This window comes from Tyto alba, unplaced genomic scaffold (assembly GCF_018691265.1).
Source record: "Tyto alba isolate M040663 unplaced genomic scaffold, T.alba_DEE_v4.0 Super-Scaffold_1, whole genome shotgun sequence".
Taxonomy (NCBI): Eukaryota; Metazoa; Chordata; class Aves; order Strigiformes; family Tytonidae; genus Tyto; species Tyto alba.
In genome coordinates this window covers 18,299,545-18,321,902 of record NW_024881261.1, presented here as the reverse complement: position 1 = coordinate 18,321,902, position 22,358 = coordinate 18,299,545, and the positions used below count along the sequence as shown (strand labels likewise).

Genomic DNA, 22,358 nt, shown 5'->3' with positions numbered 1-22,358 from the left:
CAGAATTCTTACAAACATCTGTTTACTCTTAAATCTAGCTACTTATTTCCACTGAAAAATCTTTTGTGTTGTAGGTTGTTAGAATTAAAGGAGTTTTCTTGATACTATTATGAAGACTACTGAAAAAGTACTGCTAAGTTTGTAATTTTCTTTATTCTGGATTTACTCATATTAGGTGTATTCCTTAGTTCAAGGAGCATCTGGATGATGCTCTTAGCTATATGTTTTAGTTTTAGGTAGTCCTGTGAGAAGCAGGGAGTTGAACTCAGTGATACTTATGGGTCCCTTCCAGCCTGAGATATTCTATGATTTATGTTTCTAGTCGAGAACAGAACTCCTTTCTGTGTTTTCTGGAACAAGGACAAAGTCTGAAGAATAGAAATTGCATGCAACAATAGTTGTGTGTAACTCTAGGTCATAACACTTTAGGAAAACAGTAAAATTAAATTATACTAATAACCTGATTTCATGGTTAACCTTAGTGTGTAGTTCAGTATTATGTATACTTGCTATCCAAATGTCCATGAACCATTTCCAGAAATAAATGCATCCTAGTGATGCAACAGAAATAGTGCTCTGAATAATTTCTCACAGTCTTTTCTCAGACACTTTCATGCCAAAGTGTTTTGTCTCTTTGTTTTCAGAGTTGCAATAGTTTCCAAGTCTTTTGAAGGAAAAACTGATCGAACAGAAGATTGGTATGGAACACAGTACAAGCAGGAAGCAATTTCTGATGAAGTTATTAAGGTATGTATATATTCTAACATCTGCAAGTGATAGTGGTAGATTCTTTGTATAATTTTCCATTTAGTTGAAGAACTTAAATCTGCTGCTCCACATAGCATAAAAAGTGTACAGTGAGCCTTGTTTGATATAATGAGAAGTAAGGATCTTATGTTAGTCTTTAGATATCTGTCTTATTTAATAAATATTTGAAATTTTATTGGTTGTAAACCATGCAAAGTACAGGGAGAGTTATACCATTTTTGCTATAAAAAATCATAATACACAGTGGTTACTTTAAAATGTAAGCATTAATTTTTAAAAACTTAAATGTGTCTGTTAAGTGTTAATGAACTAATCTGTTCTTAAGCAAGGAATCTTTTTACAGCTGCTGTATGTAACTGTGTTTCTGAAATTGATTTTTGCAACTTAGAAAATTAGTATATTTTGCCAATTAAATGAGCTTCTAAAAATCAAAACTCTAGCAAAGGAGGTGGGCAAGTCCTTATTGAAAGTTGTTATTGATCTATTCTTCTAAGAAGAGATGGCTGTAAAATATACCCAAGAGCTAAATTGAACCTGCCAAGCATGCTCTGAAAAGACATTGCATAGAATCACTCACTTTAGCTTGTCCATACCTATGTTCTTGATTAGAATTAGTGCTTATGAGTGTAGTTTAATGCCTTAATTTAGAGTTCACAGTAGCAGAAAACATGAGACATAGAACCATCTGCCACTGTACTGTAAACTTTTAAAAATTATTTTTTAGTTTTTGTCTTCTTACTTGGAGCACTTTATCAATCTGATAGCTTGCCCCAACTTTGTTTCTTGTTACCTATTGTCTTAATAGTATTTACACATAAGCTAGTGGAACACGTTTTAAAATCTCTTCTTACAACATAAAATAAATAAGTATATATCCATTAATTAAGCAGGAATTCTACTTAGCCTCACTGTTTCTCCTGTTTATCTAGAAATGGCAAAATGCTGACCTGAATGGGAAATTCAAGCTTCCAATGAAGAACGAGTTCATTCCGACTAACTTTGAGATTCTGCCATTGGAAAAAGATGCGACACAATATCCTGCCCTTGTCAAGGTAAGTTATCTGTATTTGTTCTGTTTGCTAGCTAACCTTCTGGGAAGTTATCAGTTATTTCCCATGATATTTTAAAATACAAGTCGTGTCATATTCCGATGTATAAAAACCAAAAAAGTTCAAAACTTGAATGTATTGCTAGAGAGACAGTAGAAGGTTCATTCTTGATAAACTTTGGATTATGACTTTTTGGGTTCCTACAAAAATGAATTTGCAAACAGCCTGAACTCTCTCCCTTTTTGAAAGCATGTTAAGAATTGATAGAAATAGTATTTAAGCTGTTTGTCCAGCAGAAGGGTGACTTACAGTCTTTTTTTTTTTTTTTTTTTTGAGCAGTATTCAGTAAGTTGAGGGTATAGACAAGGCTATTCTTTAGTAACTGTGTATGGAAAAAGCTTGTGATTGCATGGGAAAAGGGAGAGAGGGGTGTAAATACATAAATAAACATTAATCTCCAGTCTTCTGGAAGCATCATTTAATACTCTCAATAATATTAGCAAATACCAGTTTTTCTGAGTACCTAAAATTTACTAAAAATTACCTTACCACTACGAAAGCGTAGTTGGTTTTGCTAATGCTCATCTCTGTTTGAAGCTTAGTTGGAGGATAGATAGAAGTCTTCTGCAATTACATGTTGTGATCCAGTTTGAATATTCAATTCAAGAATACTTTTTACACACTAGATTAATGTAAGTCTATTTTAGTGTAAAGAGATCCTTCAGGAAAATACATTTGTTCTGTGCAGGACATTTTAGGTATATACTGGAAGCAGTGTTATTAACAGAGGAGGACTCTGAGCATATGTTTACATTCATCCTGAACTGAAACCCTAAACCTCAGCAGGGACACATACTACAGCTCTATTAAGTAACACTAATTGGTTTGCTACAGAAACTTGATGGTGCTTCAGTGTCTCTGTAACAGCTAGGCAACTGATCCACACAAAAGCTTTGCTTTAAAGCATCATTGCTTTAGAAATGTATTTGCTTTTAGTTTTTCCTTACGCTTTAAAATACATTTTCTGAGGGAAAATGTTTTTAATTTTCTGTATGTGATGAAATAGACATGTATTTTGCCTGCATCTCCTTTATTTTCTCCCCAACTGTGTGTCTGTGACATTTTCCTTTTGGTGGGCACTGGCATTTGTCTGACTGCACAGCAAAACACTGTAAGAACTAAATCAGCAGAGATTAGCTGTACATAAAAAGCAGTTTTTCAGTTGCTTTATATGCCTAAGTGAGCTTACTATGGACTGTATCAGTGTTGTGGAGAAAGGGAGGGATGGGAACGTAAGTGCAGGAACAGGGTGGCCATTTTCACTGGCAGCATGTCACTAGGTCAGCTCTGTTGTAATGGCACATAGTGCCCTGAAAAACACTCAGGACTGGCAGCATGTCACTAGGTCACCTCTGTTGTAATCTCACATAGTGCTCTGAAAAACACTCGGGAAAGAGGGCAGTTAGGATATGGGCTTTGGCCTGAGGAACAAATTGTTACCGTGGTCTGCAGCTAGCAGTCTCTAGCTATTGGATCAGGTCTCCAGTACTACAGGCAGGTTCTACATTTTGTCATTCTGTTGCTGATGCAACATGTATTCTAAACTGCATGGTTGCAATTTAACAGAATAAAAATTTTGTTGTCTTGAAGAGAAGCTGTAATTTAGCTTTTTAGTATGAGTCGAATTTTATGTAGAGGTAGGTGTGCTGTTAGAGTCAAGACTTACTTCTTTTATGCAAAAAGGAGGAAAATACCATGCCAAATCCATGAGAAGCAAAGAACATCTGCTCAAAAATATGAGAAAGAGAAATAATTTTACGTTTAAAAGTTCCCTCTTCTTATGTATAGCAATTTAAAGAAAAGGTTTTTTGGGGATAAAGCTAACTAGTGTTGGAACAGAGGGTATCTATTTTGCAGCTTTTGTGGCAGAAGAAGCAATAGAGGAGGTTGTTTAGATTCTTTCCTGTAAAAAAGGAAATTATTCTAAAAAATTTTGGTGACAGAACTTTTAACTAATTTCTAGCTAGTTTCACTAGTCTTTCTAAATGTGTATGTATTTTTTTGTTACCAATGTTACTTTAAAACAACATACAATGCATTCATACTTTTTTACTAAAAGCTTTAAATACACAATTATATTCTTAGTCTAAAGCATGTAATATACATGGCTGTAGTGCTGCATAATAGCACACCCTTCAATGCCAACATTGGCAGGGAATTTTGTGAAGCTAACTATATTTGTCTTTGATCACTCCTGCTCTAGAAAAGTAGTTCCCATTTTGATCATAAGTTCATTCACAATGTTGCAGCCATTTAACTGCTTGTTAAGGTGACATATGGTAAGAATAGTCTCAATAAGCATACACAAATATATATACACAAATGTAAATAGCAAGAATATGAATTTAAGGGGACAACACTAAACTGAGATTTGAAGTGGTGAAGAGCCTTTTTTTTAAAATGTACTATATTACAGTTAAAAGTTAGACAGCTTATCAAAACCTCTTTTCTTGACACAGGACACTGCTATGAGCAAACTATGGTTCAAGCAAGATGACAAATTTTTTTTGCCGAAAGCTTGTCTCAACTTTGAATTTTTCAGGTATGCAATGTTAAGTACACAACATAAATTGCTTTCCAAAAGTTTCTTGTTTGTTGGGAATATGCATTTCTGTGGCAAACACTTTCCTGCATGAGGCTTTAAAACGCTTATCCTTACTTGAGAATATACAATAAGATACACATAGAAGGAAGGCTCATGTAAGTTACGCAGCAGTTGAGTAGCAGTTTGAGGTGCTCCATCTATATTAACAGGAAAAGTTTATCTAAAAATACTTTGAAAATAATTTTGCTTTCATATTTTATTTACTATACCTGAAATATGCCTGCCAGTGTAGCCTACTACATACTGCAATACACCTCTTTAAAAATGGATTTGTATAATTTTTAATTAATGACTAACGACTATTTTAAAATAGTGTTTTCTTTATAAAATGCTATTCTGATAACGGGTTTAGGTTCAAATTCTGGTTTAATTTGCATAATGAAAGCCAGTATTAAATTCTAAGTGCTTAAAATTATGGGATTTTATTTAACTGACACCAACAACTGATACTTTTTTTTTTTTTTTAGAAGAACACCATCTGTATTATCAATGAATGTGTGATTCTCACCTCAAGATGCATGATAAAATGCTGTAATGTTAATTTTGGTCTTGCATTATTTTTGTCACTTTTTTTTTTGAGTGAGCATGACAATTATGTATCTTCTTAGTGTTCATTTCAAGTAATAATTTATTGAATTAAAAAAAAAATACTACTGTCCTTAGAGTGCAGCTATTTCTGTGCTGGACTACTGAAAGCGACAATAGTTTCTGGATCTCTCCTCCTTTGGTCTAATGAAATGATTTTGTGATATTGCTGGAAAGGCTGTTATGTGGACTCTGATAGATGCTCATAGATGTACTGTTGAGTCCTTGTTTTGAGTGACCACTTTAAATTGTTCTTGACAGAATTTTAGATAGAGGAGTTTTTTCAGAGAGTGTAAAATCTTAGTACTGGTGTTGGTACTAGCTGGGGAAAATAGGTTGTCTGGGTATTTCCTCTTTCTTTTTGCTTTTTGAAACTTTACAACTTTCTCAAATTCAGTGATCAGGAAATGGAAGATCAGAACAGTAACTACCCATCTCAGTTGCAGTGCATTGCCTTCTTTATTCATACCTGGGGGCTTTCCTTACACAATGTTTGGCCAAAATCCAAAATAGGATTTTATTGACAGACACCAAGTTTGTTACACAGTTGTGTTGTGTTTTTTTTAAAAACAAGTTCAAAGGAACTAAATCTCTATACTAGTTTGTGAATGAATAAAAAATAGTAATTGATTTTATGCAGAGCCCACAAAGGTCTAATTATGTGCATATACATATGATATCATAGGATGTTTTGGACTGGAAGGGACCTTTAAAGGTCATCTAGTCCAACCCTCCTGCAGTGAGCAAGGATATGCATCTTCAGCTAGATATGTGGTGATAGTCTTTCCCAGTTAGATTTGTATTTTCATCTCGTTGAGCCCTTTTAAAAAGCCAGGAGTACTTGAGCTTTGCTGACTAATATAATGGAATGATTTGCCTCTTTTCTCCTAGGAATAGTTACAGTTAGAAAACTGGCTTTTTTCTTAGGGTTGGGGGCAAGTGTTCTTTCCTTTTCTTTAAAAATAAGATGGCAGTTGTATGTGAATGGATGTGAGGACATTTTGACAATACTGGGTACATCATCTCCAAAAGAAGTTGTAAGAAGGTTTGTCTGGTTTTGATACTTTAGAAAAGTCATTAATGAATCTATCTTTTGAGACTAGTCATGATGATGGTCATCGGAGGAAATGATGAAATGCATAGTATTTATTCATGAGACTTGGTGAAATTACTGATAGCTCTTGTGGCCAAGTAAATTGGTAAATAAAGCCATCTTAATATCATGGGTTTTCATAAAAAGTTTTAGCCTCAATTCTAGATCAGAATATGATAGCTATGCTGCCTTGTATCAGATTGCAGAATTTGTTCGCAGTACAGACATCTTCAGCAAGATAGAAAAAACTGGGAGGATTTCTTCTGCCTGCAGCCTTGATCATCACAAATCACTGGAAGAATTCCTGACCCAGATGTTGTAGGAGCAACTGCTGTGTAGATGAGTTAAGAGGAAGTTGATGAGGGTGGTTTCTCCCTCAAACATACAAATCCAGTAGGAACAACCTGAAGTATATGAACCTCTTGAAGTCACTTTGTTCCAAAACTGAAAATCCTTATGTGGCACAAGTCTTGCATTAAAGAAACACCGCAGTAAAAACCTCTGACATGGGACTTATCATCCAGCCTAAAGGATGATGATAACCTTGTGCTTTTGTATGAATTATGACTTAAAAAAAGGATACTTGTTGAGGTCTTAAAAGGAAGCAAAGTAACAATGTAATGTGCCATTGTTCTGAAAAATTTCTAACATAGTAAACTCTGCACTTCAAGTTTCTCAAGGTTTGGAGAGATGGATGTTAAAAATACAATGCTAACTATTTTTAACTGGATACCTGCGCTACCTTCCAGTTTAAGAAATATTTTAAGCAACTTGAGTTGCTCATAAGGTAACCCAGGATCAACACATCAGTGTTGATTCCAGCTATGTCACAGCTCTGTTTGAAAGGGGAAAAGATTAGACTTTAAGATTTTTCAAGTATACTATCAGTGACTGATTTGTTCTGCTTCCTCGAGTCTAGTCAAAGGTAAACTAGAAATAAGCATTTATTTACAAAGTTGTCAGTAATAGAAAGCAACTCCCAGGACAGTGTTGTTATAATTGTTTTCTATAATTTTTCACTTGAGGGTTACTGATTTAGTAGCCTTCATTATTTTCAAAACTCCATGTTGGCCTTTGCCAACTAAATGAGTGTACAGCAGTTATAACTGATAGTGGACATAGTAATCATTCAAACTGATTAAGTCTCTATTCTACTATCAAAACGGAAAAGAATGAGTGTGGAGGAAGGTTTATGATAACATAGGATTGACCTACATCTTGCTTTGAATTCAGTCTTAATTTAAAAAATCACTATTAATTGGATTTTCATCATTGGGCATATTAAAATTGCTCACGTTTGGGAAGTTCTCATTGTAGGGAGAAATGCAAATAGCAGGGTTTTTTTTTTTTTTTTCACACTTACCTGATTGCTTGAGCTACACAAGCCCAGAACAAATAAACCAGTGGTAGTAAAAAAGCATATCCTAGGCTAAGATGTCAGACTATAGCATGGTCTGCTTCTCTAATAAATTAATTTTTAAATAATTGGTTTGGTTTGCTTTTTTTTCATTTAAATCTCTTCCCATGCTTCCTTTTCTTAATCTAAAAGGAAGGTGGAATTAAAGCCTTACTAAAAACTACTAGGAACTTTCTTAAAAATACCTTTGCAATGTATTTTGTCAGCATGTGTGTTGTGGCAATATTATCTTTGTTATGCTACATTAATGCTGGTATACTCTATGAAATACTATGTTGTATATGTGTAAACACGTGTAGTGGCATGTCTCTGAATATGACCATTAGCGACTGCTTGTGGAAAATACATGCAAGTGCTGTGGTTTTGAATTGTAAGCCATATCCTGACAGCAAATTGTTTTAGATACTGATGATTATTTCTGTGAAATTGATAGTGAATTTAAATGCACTTCAGAAGCTTTACAAATAAATATTCAGTCATAGTACAGATAACTTCACTGGATTTTGTAGACCTTTAAAACACACAGGTATTTAGCAATTAGCACAGTCAAAACATGGCCTTGAGTCTTTGAGTTACATTTCTCTTTTTGAAAAAATTTGCAAGAGTATTGTATGCAATGAGATGCTTCTAATAAAGCAGTAGAGCTTGTATAGTTGTTGCCATTAAAAATATAACACAAAAAAATTACAGTGGTATGAAAATGGATATGCCAAACTTCTTTCCTGGGTTGAAGTTAGTATGTACTGCATATTTTTCATACCACAGATTGCTAATCTCTTAATTTTTGTGATAGAAACTACTTTGTTTTCTGATACTGTAGAAGTGTTAATAAAGTAATGATCAGTACGTGGGCTTTCATTTCAGTCTATTAATTTATGTTGGTTATTCAGGGTGTATTTAGTTTATTTTACTCCTGGTGAAATTTGACTCTGCAGCAAAGTAAATATGTGTCTTGATTTATGAGCATAAGTAAGAGAATATCTCTGGAAACTTTACTGTGTTTAGGCATCGCTCAAATCATAAGCAAGCTAAATAATTCTTTTCAGATATGTTCATATTTGGCTTCATAATGGGATCCATCAGCATACTCAGCAGTAAATATTGTTTCCTTCAGATCAAACTTAAAAGGCCAAAAGAAACTGAGAAATAATTTTAAACTGCATATTTTACTTTCAACATTTTCTTCCAGCCCATTTGCTTACGTGGATCCCTTGCATTGTAACATGGCCTATTTGTACCTTGAACTACTCAAAGACTCCCTCAACGAGTATGCATATGCAGCAGAACTAGCTGGCTTGAACTATGATCTCCAAAATACCATCTATGGGATGTATGTAAGTACCCAAATCAAGGAAAAGCTCAGAGCCTTAAAACTACTTCCACTCATCAACATTTTTATATTGATTTGATGGAAGGACTGTTATTTAAAAAATGGGTCTAAGGCTGTTAGTCCTTTTGATCTTGGTTATTAAGCATCCTTTCTTTAATTTTGAATTTTAAGTTGAATTTTGTTCAAAGTCTTCAACAATCTTTCCATTCATATTAAGCAAATTTTCTTCTTTATATTGTTCATAAAATTAATTAGTTGTGAAATTTATTCCTTCATTTCAAAAAAGAAAAAAGCAACCCTAATCCAAGCTTACATATTTATTTCAGTTTGTCAGACATCTACTAAAAGCTTTCTGACTGATGGGGTAAAAGACCCACTTTTCATGCTATTAAATAAATGGTACACTTCAACTTTCCTGTTCAAGAACTACTGACCATGAGGCTGCATATACATACTCTTCAGTCATGTTTCTTCATCCATTCCTTTGTCACTGCTTGAGGTATCAAAGCATTTCTTTTGTTTTTCTTTTTGTTAGTCGCTACATTTATGCTGATCCTCTCCATTGCAACATGACATACCTGTTTATCAGGTTATTGAAGGATGATTTAAAAGAGTATACATATGCAGCACGCCTCTCAGGTTTGATCTATGGCATTGCATCAGGAATGAATGCAATACTTGTAAGTAAGAAAAAAAATGCAGGAGGAAATGAAACAGCTTGGGAGTTGTTGAGCTTGGAGAAAACATTTGACTTCTGCATTTCTAAATGAGACGGTTAATGTTTTTTTCCTTGAATATTTCTCATGAATTAAAGGCAAAGCAAAGCTGTATTTTAATCAGTACTGACTGACCTCTTTAAGATTGCAGTGCAATTGTTGAATTCTAGTTCCCATTTTTACGTGTTTGCATGGTAATCTTGAAAGTACTATTGCTGGTTTCTATATAAAAATACTAACTTTTCTGTTGAATGAATCTCAACTTTACAGATTCTTGTTTAATTCTCTAATTCTGCTGTAGTGAGCGGTGGAAATGGATTGTGCATGTGTTCATTAGAATGCAATGCTGCACATTTATGGCTTTTCCTTAGTGTTTGTTTTTATTACGTGTTTTATAATCCATATGAAGGTGCTGACAATCCTTACTTGATAAATACTGATACTATGATAAATGGTTATTTCTTATTCAGCTTCTGCTATGAGATTTCTGATAGGAGATTTTAATAGTCTCTCTTGAAGTTCTGTTAAAAGCTTTTATTGACCACCATTTTATACCAAAATGTGTTTTGAAATTTCCTGTAGAAGTATTATTTTTGCAAAGCATCTTAGTAAGATAATATACTGTATATTGTCTTTACGTTTTCTGTATGAAAATGGCTGCTGCAATTTCTTTTTTTATCCAATGCAAATCTCATTTACTGGTAGTGTTCACCTAACTTGCTGCAAATATGGGTATCTATTCTCAGTTTCAAAACTTACTGATGTTTCTATGATCAGAGTTAATTCTTTAAAAAAAAAAAAAAAAGTGTGTGGGTATATAATTTTCTTCATTTTTAGTCACAGTTTAGAAGTTAAGAGTTATTTTAAATATTAGGTGGTTTTGTATTAAAATCAGTTTACTCCAATTTGATATCTGGGAACTTCTAATATTCTTTTCTATATCATGAGAAGTTTTATTGTCAGTAGGTGTAACTGTACAATGTTGACACTTTAAGCAAGGACAGGTGCTACACTGAAAACAAGTCACCCATGGTGATTGTTGAACAGTTTGGGTTCTTATGCTAATTCAGGATATCAGACTTTGTCATAAATCCATTTATGATAGCTTTTTCTTTAAATTCATGGTTCAGGTATGTTTCAGCAACCATAGAAGGAAAAATTCTTCCTATTGTAAAGCAGGAATTCACTTGTATATTGGTTTGTGTCCTAAAATTTAGTTTTACCCTTAATAATTAAACTGCACAAATCCACTTAAATTACTGTTTTGAGATATTAAATTTTGAAATTTTTGTTCCCCCAAAAGGACTTCTAATGTCTTTTTTGACTAGACAAACTTTCTGTAGCTTGATGCAGTCATATAGTAGTTTTTAAGTTTCTGTGTGGTTTTTTTAAATGACCAAGTTTATTTCATGTATACTTTAAAGAAAAAATATGTATGATCAGATTAGTATTTCATTACGGTTGTAGACTAACTACCTTGGTGTTTCAGCCCAGCACCATCATGGTTATAAATTGTGCTGCTGTTGACAGTACCCCTTTTCTTGTAGTACTGCTTACTTCACTTAACGTTAAAATTTTTTTTTTTTGAGCAACAGGATAAACATGAAACAAGGTTAAAAGTAAATTGGAGAGAATATTTAAGAAGTCTGTGACTCTAGATTTCAATACTACAATGAAAAATCTAGAGTTAAACACATTTCAGTACTCCAAATATACAGTTTTCTGACTGGACTCAATAATTGTGATCATTAAAAATCTGTATTCTGAGTACAGTTCGCTTACATCAACATGAAATTACATTAATTCTCAGAATTCATCACTCTGGGCAAATATGCAATGTTATATTCGTGAGTTATCTTTGGATGGGTAGAGGGATTTTATTTCAGAATGAGTTAATATTGAATAACACTGAATTTAGGGTAAGGGTTAAAAAGTGTATTTTTCATTGAATTATACAAGACTTGGTAATTGTTTTATTTATTTTCCACATTTAAACCAAATTATGTGCTTTTTCCATAGCTTTCTGTAAAAGGTTATAATGACAAGCAACATATCTTGCTTAAGAAGATCATTGAGAAAATGGCTACTTTTGAGATTGATGAAAAACGATTTGAAATTATCAAGGAAGCGGTAAGCTACATAAGAAATTTACATTTTTGGATTAATTTAAAATTGAATGCGTTCACTTGAAATGAAATCTGAGGGCTGATATCCATGGAAATACAGAGTGAAATTCCACTTCATTGGGACTGCATAAACTTTTTTTCTTTTATCTTTTTTGTGGCCATGAGTTCGCTGGAGTGTTTACATTACATTCTTTGGCTAAAAATAACTGGCCATGGAATCTTCTTTCAGTCATTTTATGATTGATCAAGGCAGTACAACTTGCTTTGATAGGAGTAGAAATCTAAGACGGGGGACAGGGAGATGCAGAATCTTAACTTTATATCCTATTTAACAATTAGGAAAGGTCCCAGTGGGATCTAGCCATAAAAGAAGGGGAAGAATGGATTAAGTAGGAAAGGAAATGTTGAAAAGATCTGCAACATTTCTTTTCCCCAGATACGAAGAGGAGTTTTGCTCCTGGGCCAAGATCCTTTGGTGCAAAAGTAGTAACCAGCTGGTTAAGTACATGCTGACTTCTGGAAGTCTCACTTCCTAAGTTTAATGTACTTATTTCTATATACGGAATGTAAGTTAGATTATTTTTCTTAGTTCGTGAAGTAAATTTATGAATGATTTATTACATTTGCTAAGCCAAACAAGATACATAAATTTTCTTCTGGTGCTTTCGTCAGAGCAAGACAGAGGTAAAGCAAAGTAAATTAACAAATTAGATATTGGCTCTTCATAGCAGTGAGTTGCTGTGGAGGTATAAATGAGTGCACAAGGATTAGACTAGTGTCGGGAAACAGGCTGACTTCTGGCCCAGAAAGCTTGCAAATAGTCTGCAGTAGATGAGAGAGCTAGGGCTGCAGAGAAGATCGCTCCATGCGTGCTGTTAATCCTCTGGTGCGGTGATTTTTGAACAGATGACTGGCCCAGACGGACACCAGGGCCGTCTTTTAATTCATTACTATTTAGTAGGAAATTCTAAGCAGGTGGAGATCAAAAATGAGGTAGATTTATTATAATTATTTAGGACTCTGTGTACCTAACATCCATTAATTGTCTGGAATTGTCTGGAATTTTGTCACACTGGATGTAACAAATGGCAAGCTGGAAGAAACCCAACCGACAGGTCTGTGAATGATCTGTTTTGGATGATTTTCTTTTAGTTTAAAGTGCTTCCCTGATTGTCTCTGTATTATGCATGTTTTGTCATTTTATAGACTTTTGTTACGTAGGCCTTTTGTGTATGTAAAATAACAACAAAATACAAAAAAGTCAAATCAGATGGGGAGATTGCAGTTTTTCCCCTCATGGCTGCACCTAACAGATAAGGGGGATACCAGCTTCTGGCTTCTGTGGAACAGATAGAAGGATACATCCTCAGCAACTTCATGCTTCCTTGCTGTTCCTCACTCATGTGCTGTGAAATGAGTTACTTTTCTCCTGTACTGGAAATGATCCCAGGTTGCCAAAACTATTAGTTTACACTTTCCAGTTCTTCTGGTAGAGGAAAAGGATACTGCTTATTTTGTAAAGGTGCAGCTGGACTAGAAAGGAATTTCTTTGGAGGAGCTCACTGATTCTTCTCTCCTGCCTCCTTTATCCAGGCAAAGAATGCAAAGAATTTCCCAGATGCCTCTGTACTTTTTCTAACCAAGTCAGCACAGGGAAGCAACTGGGAGAAAAATACGCTTTCTATTAGTGATACTCCCCCACACCACCCCTGGACAGTCATCATGGAATGTGTATTTCATGGGTAGAGCATCTTGATCTAAATACTTCTTTGGGTCTAACTGCAATATATTAATTTCCAGTCATTAATTTTATGGAGAAGTTTGATTTCATGCTCAACTACGTTAATGGTTACTGCTTAATCCATAGATTTAGAAGCCCACATTAGTGCTAAGGAAATTTAACACAATTTTTTAACAGCTCTAACAAGCAAAAGAATGTTCTTGACATTTTAAATGTATCTTTTGATAGTACACAAAGTTGAGAGTACAAGGTTAACATGTTTAGAAATAGGGTTCCGTAATTTGAACTTAATTCTTTTGTTTTAGTATATGAGATCACTTAACAACTTCAGGGCTGAACAGCCTCACCAGCATGCAATGTATTATCTCCGACTCCTGATGACAGAAGTTGCTTGGACCAAAGATGAATTAAAAGAAGCTCTAGATGGTAATGTTCTGCCAGTTTTAAACTTCGTTATTTTTATTTTTTCTTGTGGAAAATGTCTTGTTACTAAACTAATGGGAGGTAGCTATTTTGAACTCTGCCTGTTATTCAAGTAGAGTCCCTGCAGTGCCAGACCTGAACTGATGCTGGTGGATGTTGATGCCTCTGCACTTGTCCTGCAGTTTCTAGAAGGTATAGTAGTTCAGGCAACAGGCCTCAAATGGCAAAACTTGCAGGTAAAAGTTCAGGCAAAACTTGAATGACTTTGTGGGCCTGAGCCTGGGTATGGCGAATCTTCCCTACCTGTATCTTACTGTGTTACAACAGAAGGCTGTTACTGGGACAGTTTGCAAAATATCTTGTAATATATTCTTGGGATACACAGAGATATTCTTTTGAAAAAGAGTATTTGGCTTTTGTATTTATTTGACGGGGTGGATCCAGAATACATATTCATATCTGTCAAAAATTAACACATACCATACTGTTTGCAGTTGTGATGCTGAAAGCTGCTTCATTAAGATACACTCTGTAGATGCCCTGAGCCAGCTGCACAGGGTTGTCCTTTTTTTCTACAGGATTGCTGCAGGATAGAAATATAATTTAGTTCTATAGTTTCTTGAATGATTGCAGGTATTTCTGAGATTAGCAGTGGTGCTAGTGCTGCCTGTGGAGTGAATGACAAAACTAACACTGATTTTTCACGGTAGTGAGTTCAGCTATATGTAGGTCATTGATTTTTTTTTTTTTTTTTTTTTTTTTGTTAATGACTACTGAATTCTGAAAAAAAAAAAGAGATTTTCTGTTCCATGTGTACATTGTCTTTATAAGATTAATGCTACTGTATTCAGCATAAGAGTGGCTAAAAATGGAATGCTAGAAAGGAATGCTGTCTACTTAGCACTGCTGGAAATCTGCTTGAAATACAAAGAGTTTATGCATGATTTATTTTTTTGGTTTTTCTTCTTTTCCTCTTTCACACTCAGTGTGACTCTAATCTTTTGCACTATTAAGGAATTCTAGAGGCAAAAATTAAGATTATGAATACACAACAATCAAAAGTTGATTTGGAATCAGGGAAAATTGTAGAAATGAATTTTTTACTGGTGGTCAGTTACCTCTTAAGAGAGGGAAAGACTGATAAGCAAGGTATAGGTTTTTCTGGTACAAATCTGTTAGATACGTATGCATTCCCCACTGAGTAACTGAGTGACCTCATAGTCTTGATTGCATTTGTCTTTTCAAAGCTTTTGTGAAATACATGAGTACTGTTAGCTTTTATTTTAGTTGAGAAAATGGTAAAATGGGAAATTTAATGCATTTGGTGATACAGCGTGGGTATTCTTGTAATGCCAAGAGATTTAAGAGTGGAGATGCTGACTTCAGGATGAATACCCCATCCATTCAGCCATCTTTCCTCTCTTATTCCATTGATTCTATATGTTAAACTATGCATTATTTATGAAAACTGCTTTGCAAAGACAGGCTAGCATAGAAGTGTGTGTATGTATATTCTGGGATACATTGCAAAAATATTTTTCGTCTGTATTGTTTGTTACAAAGATACTATCAAAACACCATATTTGAGTTGAGGTTCTTTTTTTAGTCTAGACAGTATATGCACAGTGTGTTTCTCAAGCATTATAAACTACATGCTGCTTGTTTAGTTAATAACTAAGGCTTTATCTTGGAACACCACCTGAATGATTGCAACTGTTTTCTCTGGAGAATGAATGTTTGTTCAGCATGATTGGAAAGAAGGCTTTTTTTTTTTTTTTCTTTTTGGAATCTGGGTCAGACAGTATGTGAATTCTAAGTGAAACAATCTATATGATGAGTGCTGCTATTTAGACCTGGAAACTTTCCAACGTTGCATTTTTAAGGAGAGATTCACTTTTTTTATGATGATGAGTTTCTCCTCCTCTAAGAAATGCACCATATCTAATGATGAGTTAGGTACTTCTTAATGTAAAAATGCATGTGATTGATTTAACTGTCTAAATGTCTATTCTAGATGTCACTCTTCCCCGCCTCAAGGCCTTTATAGCTCAACTGTTGTCACGGTTACACATTGAAGCTCTTCTCCATGGCAATATAACAAAACAGGTTGGCATGACATTTTCTTTAATTATACAATTTTTATTTAAAAACAGCATAAAAAATGGAAGACTAGTTTCATCTTCTCAGATCTTAAAGCAATTTTGCCAAATGTGATTTCATAATTTGGCTTCATACATTTTTATCTTTATGGGAGTATCATAGTGCAATTTTTACCACTTCAGATTTACAAGGTTAAGTGCTGCCCTTGTATTTCTCTTAGAAATAAAATAAAAAGCAACTTACGACCCAAATATTTTAAAGTCTATGTTGTATGTCATTACTATGATGTGATCAAGCTGCATAAGGAATGATGTGCTGCAAATCCTGCTTTTCCACTTAAAAAGTTTCAGGCTAACTAGCAAAGATCTAAGAATCCAGGATCACTCCAAATGAAGTACTTTGCACAAAACTAAACATGAATGGTGGGCCATAAAAAATAAGTGTCAGCTCTCAGTTGTATCTTTTTGGGAGTAAAAATCAGAATATGTTGGTTCTATCTTCTGTTTATAATGGTTTGTATTTGCATAGGAAATCTAACCAAATATTTGAATATATGTACCAATACAAAATACAATACCCCTCTTGTACATTTTTTGCATTCTCTCTTTGTAAGGCTGGTATAGCAGTGTTTCTATGTTACACCAGCTCTGTGATAGTTAGCTAGCAGGTGATGTTATAAACACCCATAGTGACTGTTGAATGTATGGAAAAGGAAGTTAACTATTAAGGAGGGGGAAAATAAAAAGATAAAGGGAGCCAATAGCACTGGAAGCACAAAGTTTTCTTTTTCAAGGATGTATCAAATAATTTTTCTTTTTAAATTTTATAGTGTTTTTCATGTGGAGACATGTGCAAAAAGTCTCACTTTTTTCCTTCCTTATTTCTTACACATTTGTATATGAAAGTCGGTTCCTTCTGAAATACAACTGAATGACCAGATTTTTTAGATTTTCGTATTGATGCAGTCATAGCAGAGAAATGCATTCTTCAGTTGTCATAATGGGTGGCTGTTGAAGAGTTCTACAGGTAGAGAACTGGGAAGGATGTACTGTTATGACCATAGCTGTGTAATGTTTAGAAACGATCTGCAAACCTCCCTGAATAGATGTGGGTACGAAAACTCTGTCCTTCAGTGCCCATGATGTGATCATCACTGACAAAACTCAGAAATTTTAAAGTTGAACTAAGAAATTTTTCCAACTAAAATTAAATCAAAATTTACATACTCTGGTGACACCTTTCCATACTGGAAAAGTTTTTAGTAAATCTGTACTTTTTGAAAAATTAAACCTATCTAGCTGCTTAAAATTCCCATTTCTTCTTGAATTAATTTCATTCTGATACTTGGTTTTTGACTGTTGTTTTATTTATTTGCTGCAAGTGGATGAATAATAAACAAATTCTGTTCAGAACATCTGTCTGACCAGTCTTCTTGTAAATAATTTGATTTAATATGGTGATTTGATTAGAAAATATATAGTATTGTTCTCTAACCTTTTAAAGTGTGTTTTGTTAGGCCTCAGTCTTTTTGGTTTTGATGTTGGATGTTTTGTTGGGGGGTGGGGGAACACATGTGTTTATTAAGTTTTCAGACCTTTTTCATGTTTTTGGTAAGATCACTCGTGTTGAGAGTTTGTGGCAGAATAGGCTAAGAGATTTTGGCATTCTGCCAAAACCGCTTTGTTGTGTCACTGTAATTTCCAATATGCAAGCTACAAGAACACATAACCCTTAACAGGTAAAGCTTTTGAAGTTAAATCCTTGAATGAAACTTACTATTTTTAAATTTTTTAAACTTTTTATTATTTTAAAAAATTATTTTATTAATTCAAATAAAAGAAAGTATCTGGGCAGTGAGTCCTAATACTACCAGTACATCAATAGAATGCATATTTGGACTTAACTATTAATTTGGTTTCTTAAAATTCCATCTGTTGAGATGTTATTTGCTTTGCAAACATACAGTGTAGTTACCTCATTTTAAAACTTTGAAACATGAGTACATGAAAGTGGTGAAGTGAAAGGTAAAAAAAAAAAAAGCCCGTTGAACTTTAATTTCAGAGGAACTGGGGAGGAGTAGTAGTAGTTAAGCATGTAGACAAGATAAATGTAAAATCCCACAAAACACTTGTCCCACAAGCCCTCCACTTCTTCTCATCTACTTAACTGCTACTGTATTTTTATTAAATTACACTGCCTCTACTTTCTATTCCGGATCTTTCTTTTTTTATCTTTTCTCTCATGTCACCATCAATAATTGGAAAATCTTACCCTGCTGTTGGGTACAAAATAATTAATGATTGTTAAAAATCCTCTTACATGTTCTCTTTCAGGCTGCATTAGGAATTATGCAGATGGTTGAGGACACTCTCATTGAGCACGCTCATACAAAGCCACTCCTTCCTAGTCAGTTAGTGAGATACAGAGAAGTGCAACTTCCTGACAGTAAGTTAAATGATTTATTTACAGTTATTTAATGCACATTAAATTGAAATTCTCTGCTTGCTAATGGTATTTTAAAATGAATATTACTCTATTACTAGGTGTTTATTTCAAAATTGGACTTAAAATTATTTAAAACTTTAAAAATATAATCAGGGTGTGGTTCTGTTTAATAAAATTATACTCTAATACATCATCTTTCTGGAATACTTGAAAACAAATTTGATTTCATTTTTAATCTATGTATGCAAATTGGACTTCTTGGGAGTTCAAACTACATGATCTCTAAGGTCTCTTCCAACCCAAACCATTCTATAATTCTGTGATTCAGTTCTAATTAGCTCGTTATTATTTATGGAAATACGAGCCCTGTCCCACTCTCTGCTACACATAGTATATACATTTAAATAAGCACCATTCTTTGAGCACTTCTGAATATCAGTTGACCATTCAGTGAAGGACTGTCTTAAACAATTCTTGCTTCTTGAGAAAACTAAAAGCTCTTACACAGGTAACTTTGTTTTTTTTTCTAACACGAATTATTTTGAACTTGTTTGTATATGATTTTACTTCTATTGTGCAAAAAAATCTTACATATAAGGACCAGTGAGGTTCAAGGAACTGCTGGGCATTATACAGGAGCGATGACATATATTGCTATACAGCCAAAGCCAATTACGCATAGCTGATCATCAGCCTGTAGAAACTACCATATACCAAAGAAGCTGCTTGTATTAAATGCTGAATTATTTTTTCTGTTCATAAATGTTTCTGACAAATTGTCTTTAGAAACTATTTATACAGTAGAGGCAATGCAGAATTCCACTCCAGTTCCAAAAATACTTGCTTGAGGAGAAGCAGCCAGTTTCAGTTTACTTGCTGATATGCTCAAGCTGTGACATTTCGATGTGTTAAAATAATCTTTTCTTTACTTTTTACATAAAAAGTATCATGTTAGTGGAAACTCTGCTTTAACAGTCCTAAACCATTTGTTATAATTCCATTCCACAAGTGATAGATCATGATCTTCATAAATGTGGACAATAAGAATGTACATTGTTATGAACTTAAATATTTTAACTTTGTCTTTTAGGAGGTTGGTTTGTATATCAACAGAGAAATGAAGTTCATAACAATTGTGGCATTGAAATATATTACCAGACAGACATGCAGAGCACTTCTGAGAATATGTTTTTGGAGCTCTTTTGTCAAATTATCTCAGAACCGTGTTTCAATACTCTGCGCACCAAGGAACAACTAGGTAAGTTTTCCCATAGTGATTATGCATCTGTATATACACATGAACACATACTCACAAGCTTACATGAGACACAGTAAGGTGTTCTTTCTCTGCTTAGTGAATGCCATTTAAAGGGCACTTGGTAAATGTAAATCATTTTAACTGCTGATGACTCAAAGGAACGTTACTGTGCACAGACTCTAAATTGAGAAGCAGCAAGCATAATTTTTAAGATAAGTCTGAAAAATCTGAAATTAACTCTGGCTTAAAAAAAAGTTGGATCACTGTACAGAAAATTTCATATATAGAATTTTTACCAAAAGGAAATTAGATCAGTTTCCTAAATTTTAGATCATCTTATAAAGAATCACTAGTAGTCCCGTCTTTTCTGCTGGTGATCCTACTTCCAGTTGCACTTGATAATACATAAACCATATTTTAGGAATACTGCTGTATGGGTAATGGTAAGCTGCCATGTTGGTGAAGACCTAAATGCATTTCAGGCTTTTTAAGAATACAAGTGTTCACCAGTAAGTACAAATAATTGTTACCTGAAGCAGTAAGTCTGAGAACTGGTAAGGTTATTCCAAACAGGATAACAAGGACAGAGACTTTGCATGAAAGCTTGCGTGATTGAAATACTGATGATGAGGAGTTTCTTTTTTCTAAAGGTGAGAAGCAGATGAATGTCTCAGTGTGATGACTATGAACTACGAGGGATATCAAGAAAGATTAGGCTTTTTCTGAGCAGCTAGCAGAATCAGTCATACCATATTCATTATAGGGATTTTAACCATCTAGATATCTGCTGAAAATAGGGCAGGACCCAGGTTATTTAGCAGACTTCGGGAATGTGCTGGTGGCAGGTTTTGTGTAGAAGCTGGAAGTAACAGCTAAAGAAGAGGAGGGAAAACAGTGAGGAAGAACTGTGTGAATGCATCCAGCACACTTCATAACTGCCAAATGATAGAGTTCACGAGACTTAGGAGGGAAGAAAGTAGAAATACCAGCAAAATTCAGTAAACTTCATGGAATTGTTACTAAGATTTCTGAGAAAGCTAAAGGAAAAAGAAGTTCAGGAGTTACCAGTTTGCTAAATGCTAGAAGTAGTAACAAGAACCCATTCAATAAATGCTTTAGTAGTACAAGGAAGAGAAAAGTTGTCAGTGGTGGGAAAAAAAAGTCAAAATGTTTTAGAATGGCTTTGTTAGTTCTTACTTAAAATGTCAACTATGACCAGATGATTTCCAAAATAAATACCAGTGAACAACATCCAAGGCTTACCTTTGAACAGGAAAATAACAGATTAAAGGTTGTTCAGGTAAATTAGAAGCTTTTAAAGAGTTCAGGCATGATGAACTTTACATTACATTAAAAAAAACCAAACCAAAACAAAACAAAACCAAAATTACGAAATCCTGGAATTAGAAGTCTTGTAACTGAGAAATTGTGGATGATAGATGAGGCACTGGAAAAATAAACACTGGTAAATGCAACACGTTTCCTTAAAAGGAAAGAGAAGAGCTGGGAAATTACAGATCAGTTAGCTTATTCTGATTCCTGGAAAATACAGAATAAATTATCAAACCAGTTCTAAATTCATAGAACATAACTGAGAGACTATTACTGGACAAACTCAGGTTAAAATAACCTAACTTTTTCTTCTACAGAGTTTGGCTATACAGATGGAAGTGGTGATGTTGTATGTTTCTTCTTGATAGTATGAAAGGCATGTCATATTCTCAAACAAGCTGGAGAGACTGCCTAGGTGCAAGTGCAACACATTTGGATGCGAGACTGTTTGGAAAGTCATGAGTGGGGAACAGATAAGAATAGTTAATTTGAAAAATACCATTCTACAGAGCTGTATTGTGATCCAATGCCATTTAGTATTTTCATCAAAACTCTGGATGATAGAAGAGTGAATATACTTGCTAAATCTTCAGATAATACTAAGCTGGGAGAGGCTGCAAATGTGTGGGAAAATAGAATTCAAAATTAGTTTGACATTTTGGAAAAATTACTTGAATGAAAATAAGATGCAGTTTAGTAGGAAGAGTTTGGCAAGAATAATCAATGGCACAGATACAAACTAGGAAGCAACTGGCTAGATAGCAGTTACGTAAAAAACAATCTACAGGTTACAATGGATCAGAAGTAGAACATAAATCAGCAGTGTCATGCTGCTGTGTAAAATGCTGGAATATATAAATGGGAGCTTCCAATATGCACACACAATAAACCTCCTATATTGTTCAGATAAGGACTTTGAACTACTGTATTCACTTAAAACAGGAGCATCAAGGAACAATTAGACATAAAACATTTACAAGACTGAAATATGACAGATTTGTTATTAAAAGAGGGGAATAAGACTGAAAAAAAGGCTTAGTTCTTCAGATAAGCAAAAGCTGCAATAAAAAAAGAAGGGAATAATATTTTCTTTGTATCTAATTGATGAGAAATAGTTTTCTTACATTGCAGCAAATAGAATTCAGATTAGACATTATGAAAAAATAGTAAATTCCTAATGTTGAGTCTAATGAGGCACTAGAGTACAGCTTAATGTCTGGTTACCTAATCCTGATGACAAAATTCCCTTTGTTCTGTCTTGGTCTACCTTATCTCCTCCTTGCCCTTCCCATGAATTGATATTTACCTCA

General features: G+C 34.1%; 1 protein-coding gene across 8 annotated transcripts in view; it reads left to right on the top strand.

The window, feature by feature from the left end:
* Nucleotides 1-22,358, top strand: part of IDE (insulin degrading enzyme) — a 71,476-nt gene that overhangs the window by 38,898 nt on the left and 10,220 nt on the right. For 7 of the 8 annotated variants that reach the window (XM_042802885.1, XM_042800982.1, XM_042801955.1 and 4 more), the window contains 9 exons: nucleotides 645-747; nucleotides 1,698-1,820; nucleotides 4,337-4,419; nucleotides 8,767-8,911; nucleotides 11,643-11,753; nucleotides 13,796-13,916; nucleotides 15,928-16,019; nucleotides 18,347-18,458; nucleotides 19,549-19,716. In XM_042802885.1, coding sequence (XP_042658819.1) covers nucleotides 645-747; nucleotides 1,698-1,820; nucleotides 4,337-4,419; nucleotides 8,767-8,911; nucleotides 11,643-11,753; nucleotides 13,796-13,916; nucleotides 15,928-16,019; nucleotides 18,347-18,458; nucleotides 19,549-19,716 — 1,058 coding nt within the window. Of the gene's footprint in view, nucleotides 1-644; nucleotides 748-1,697; nucleotides 1,821-4,336; nucleotides 4,420-8,766; nucleotides 8,912-9,442; nucleotides 9,588-11,642; nucleotides 11,754-13,795; nucleotides 13,917-15,927; nucleotides 16,020-18,346; nucleotides 18,459-19,548; nucleotides 19,717-22,358 lie in introns of all 8 variants that reach the window. The other variant, XM_042803917.1, reaches the window with a different exon arrangement.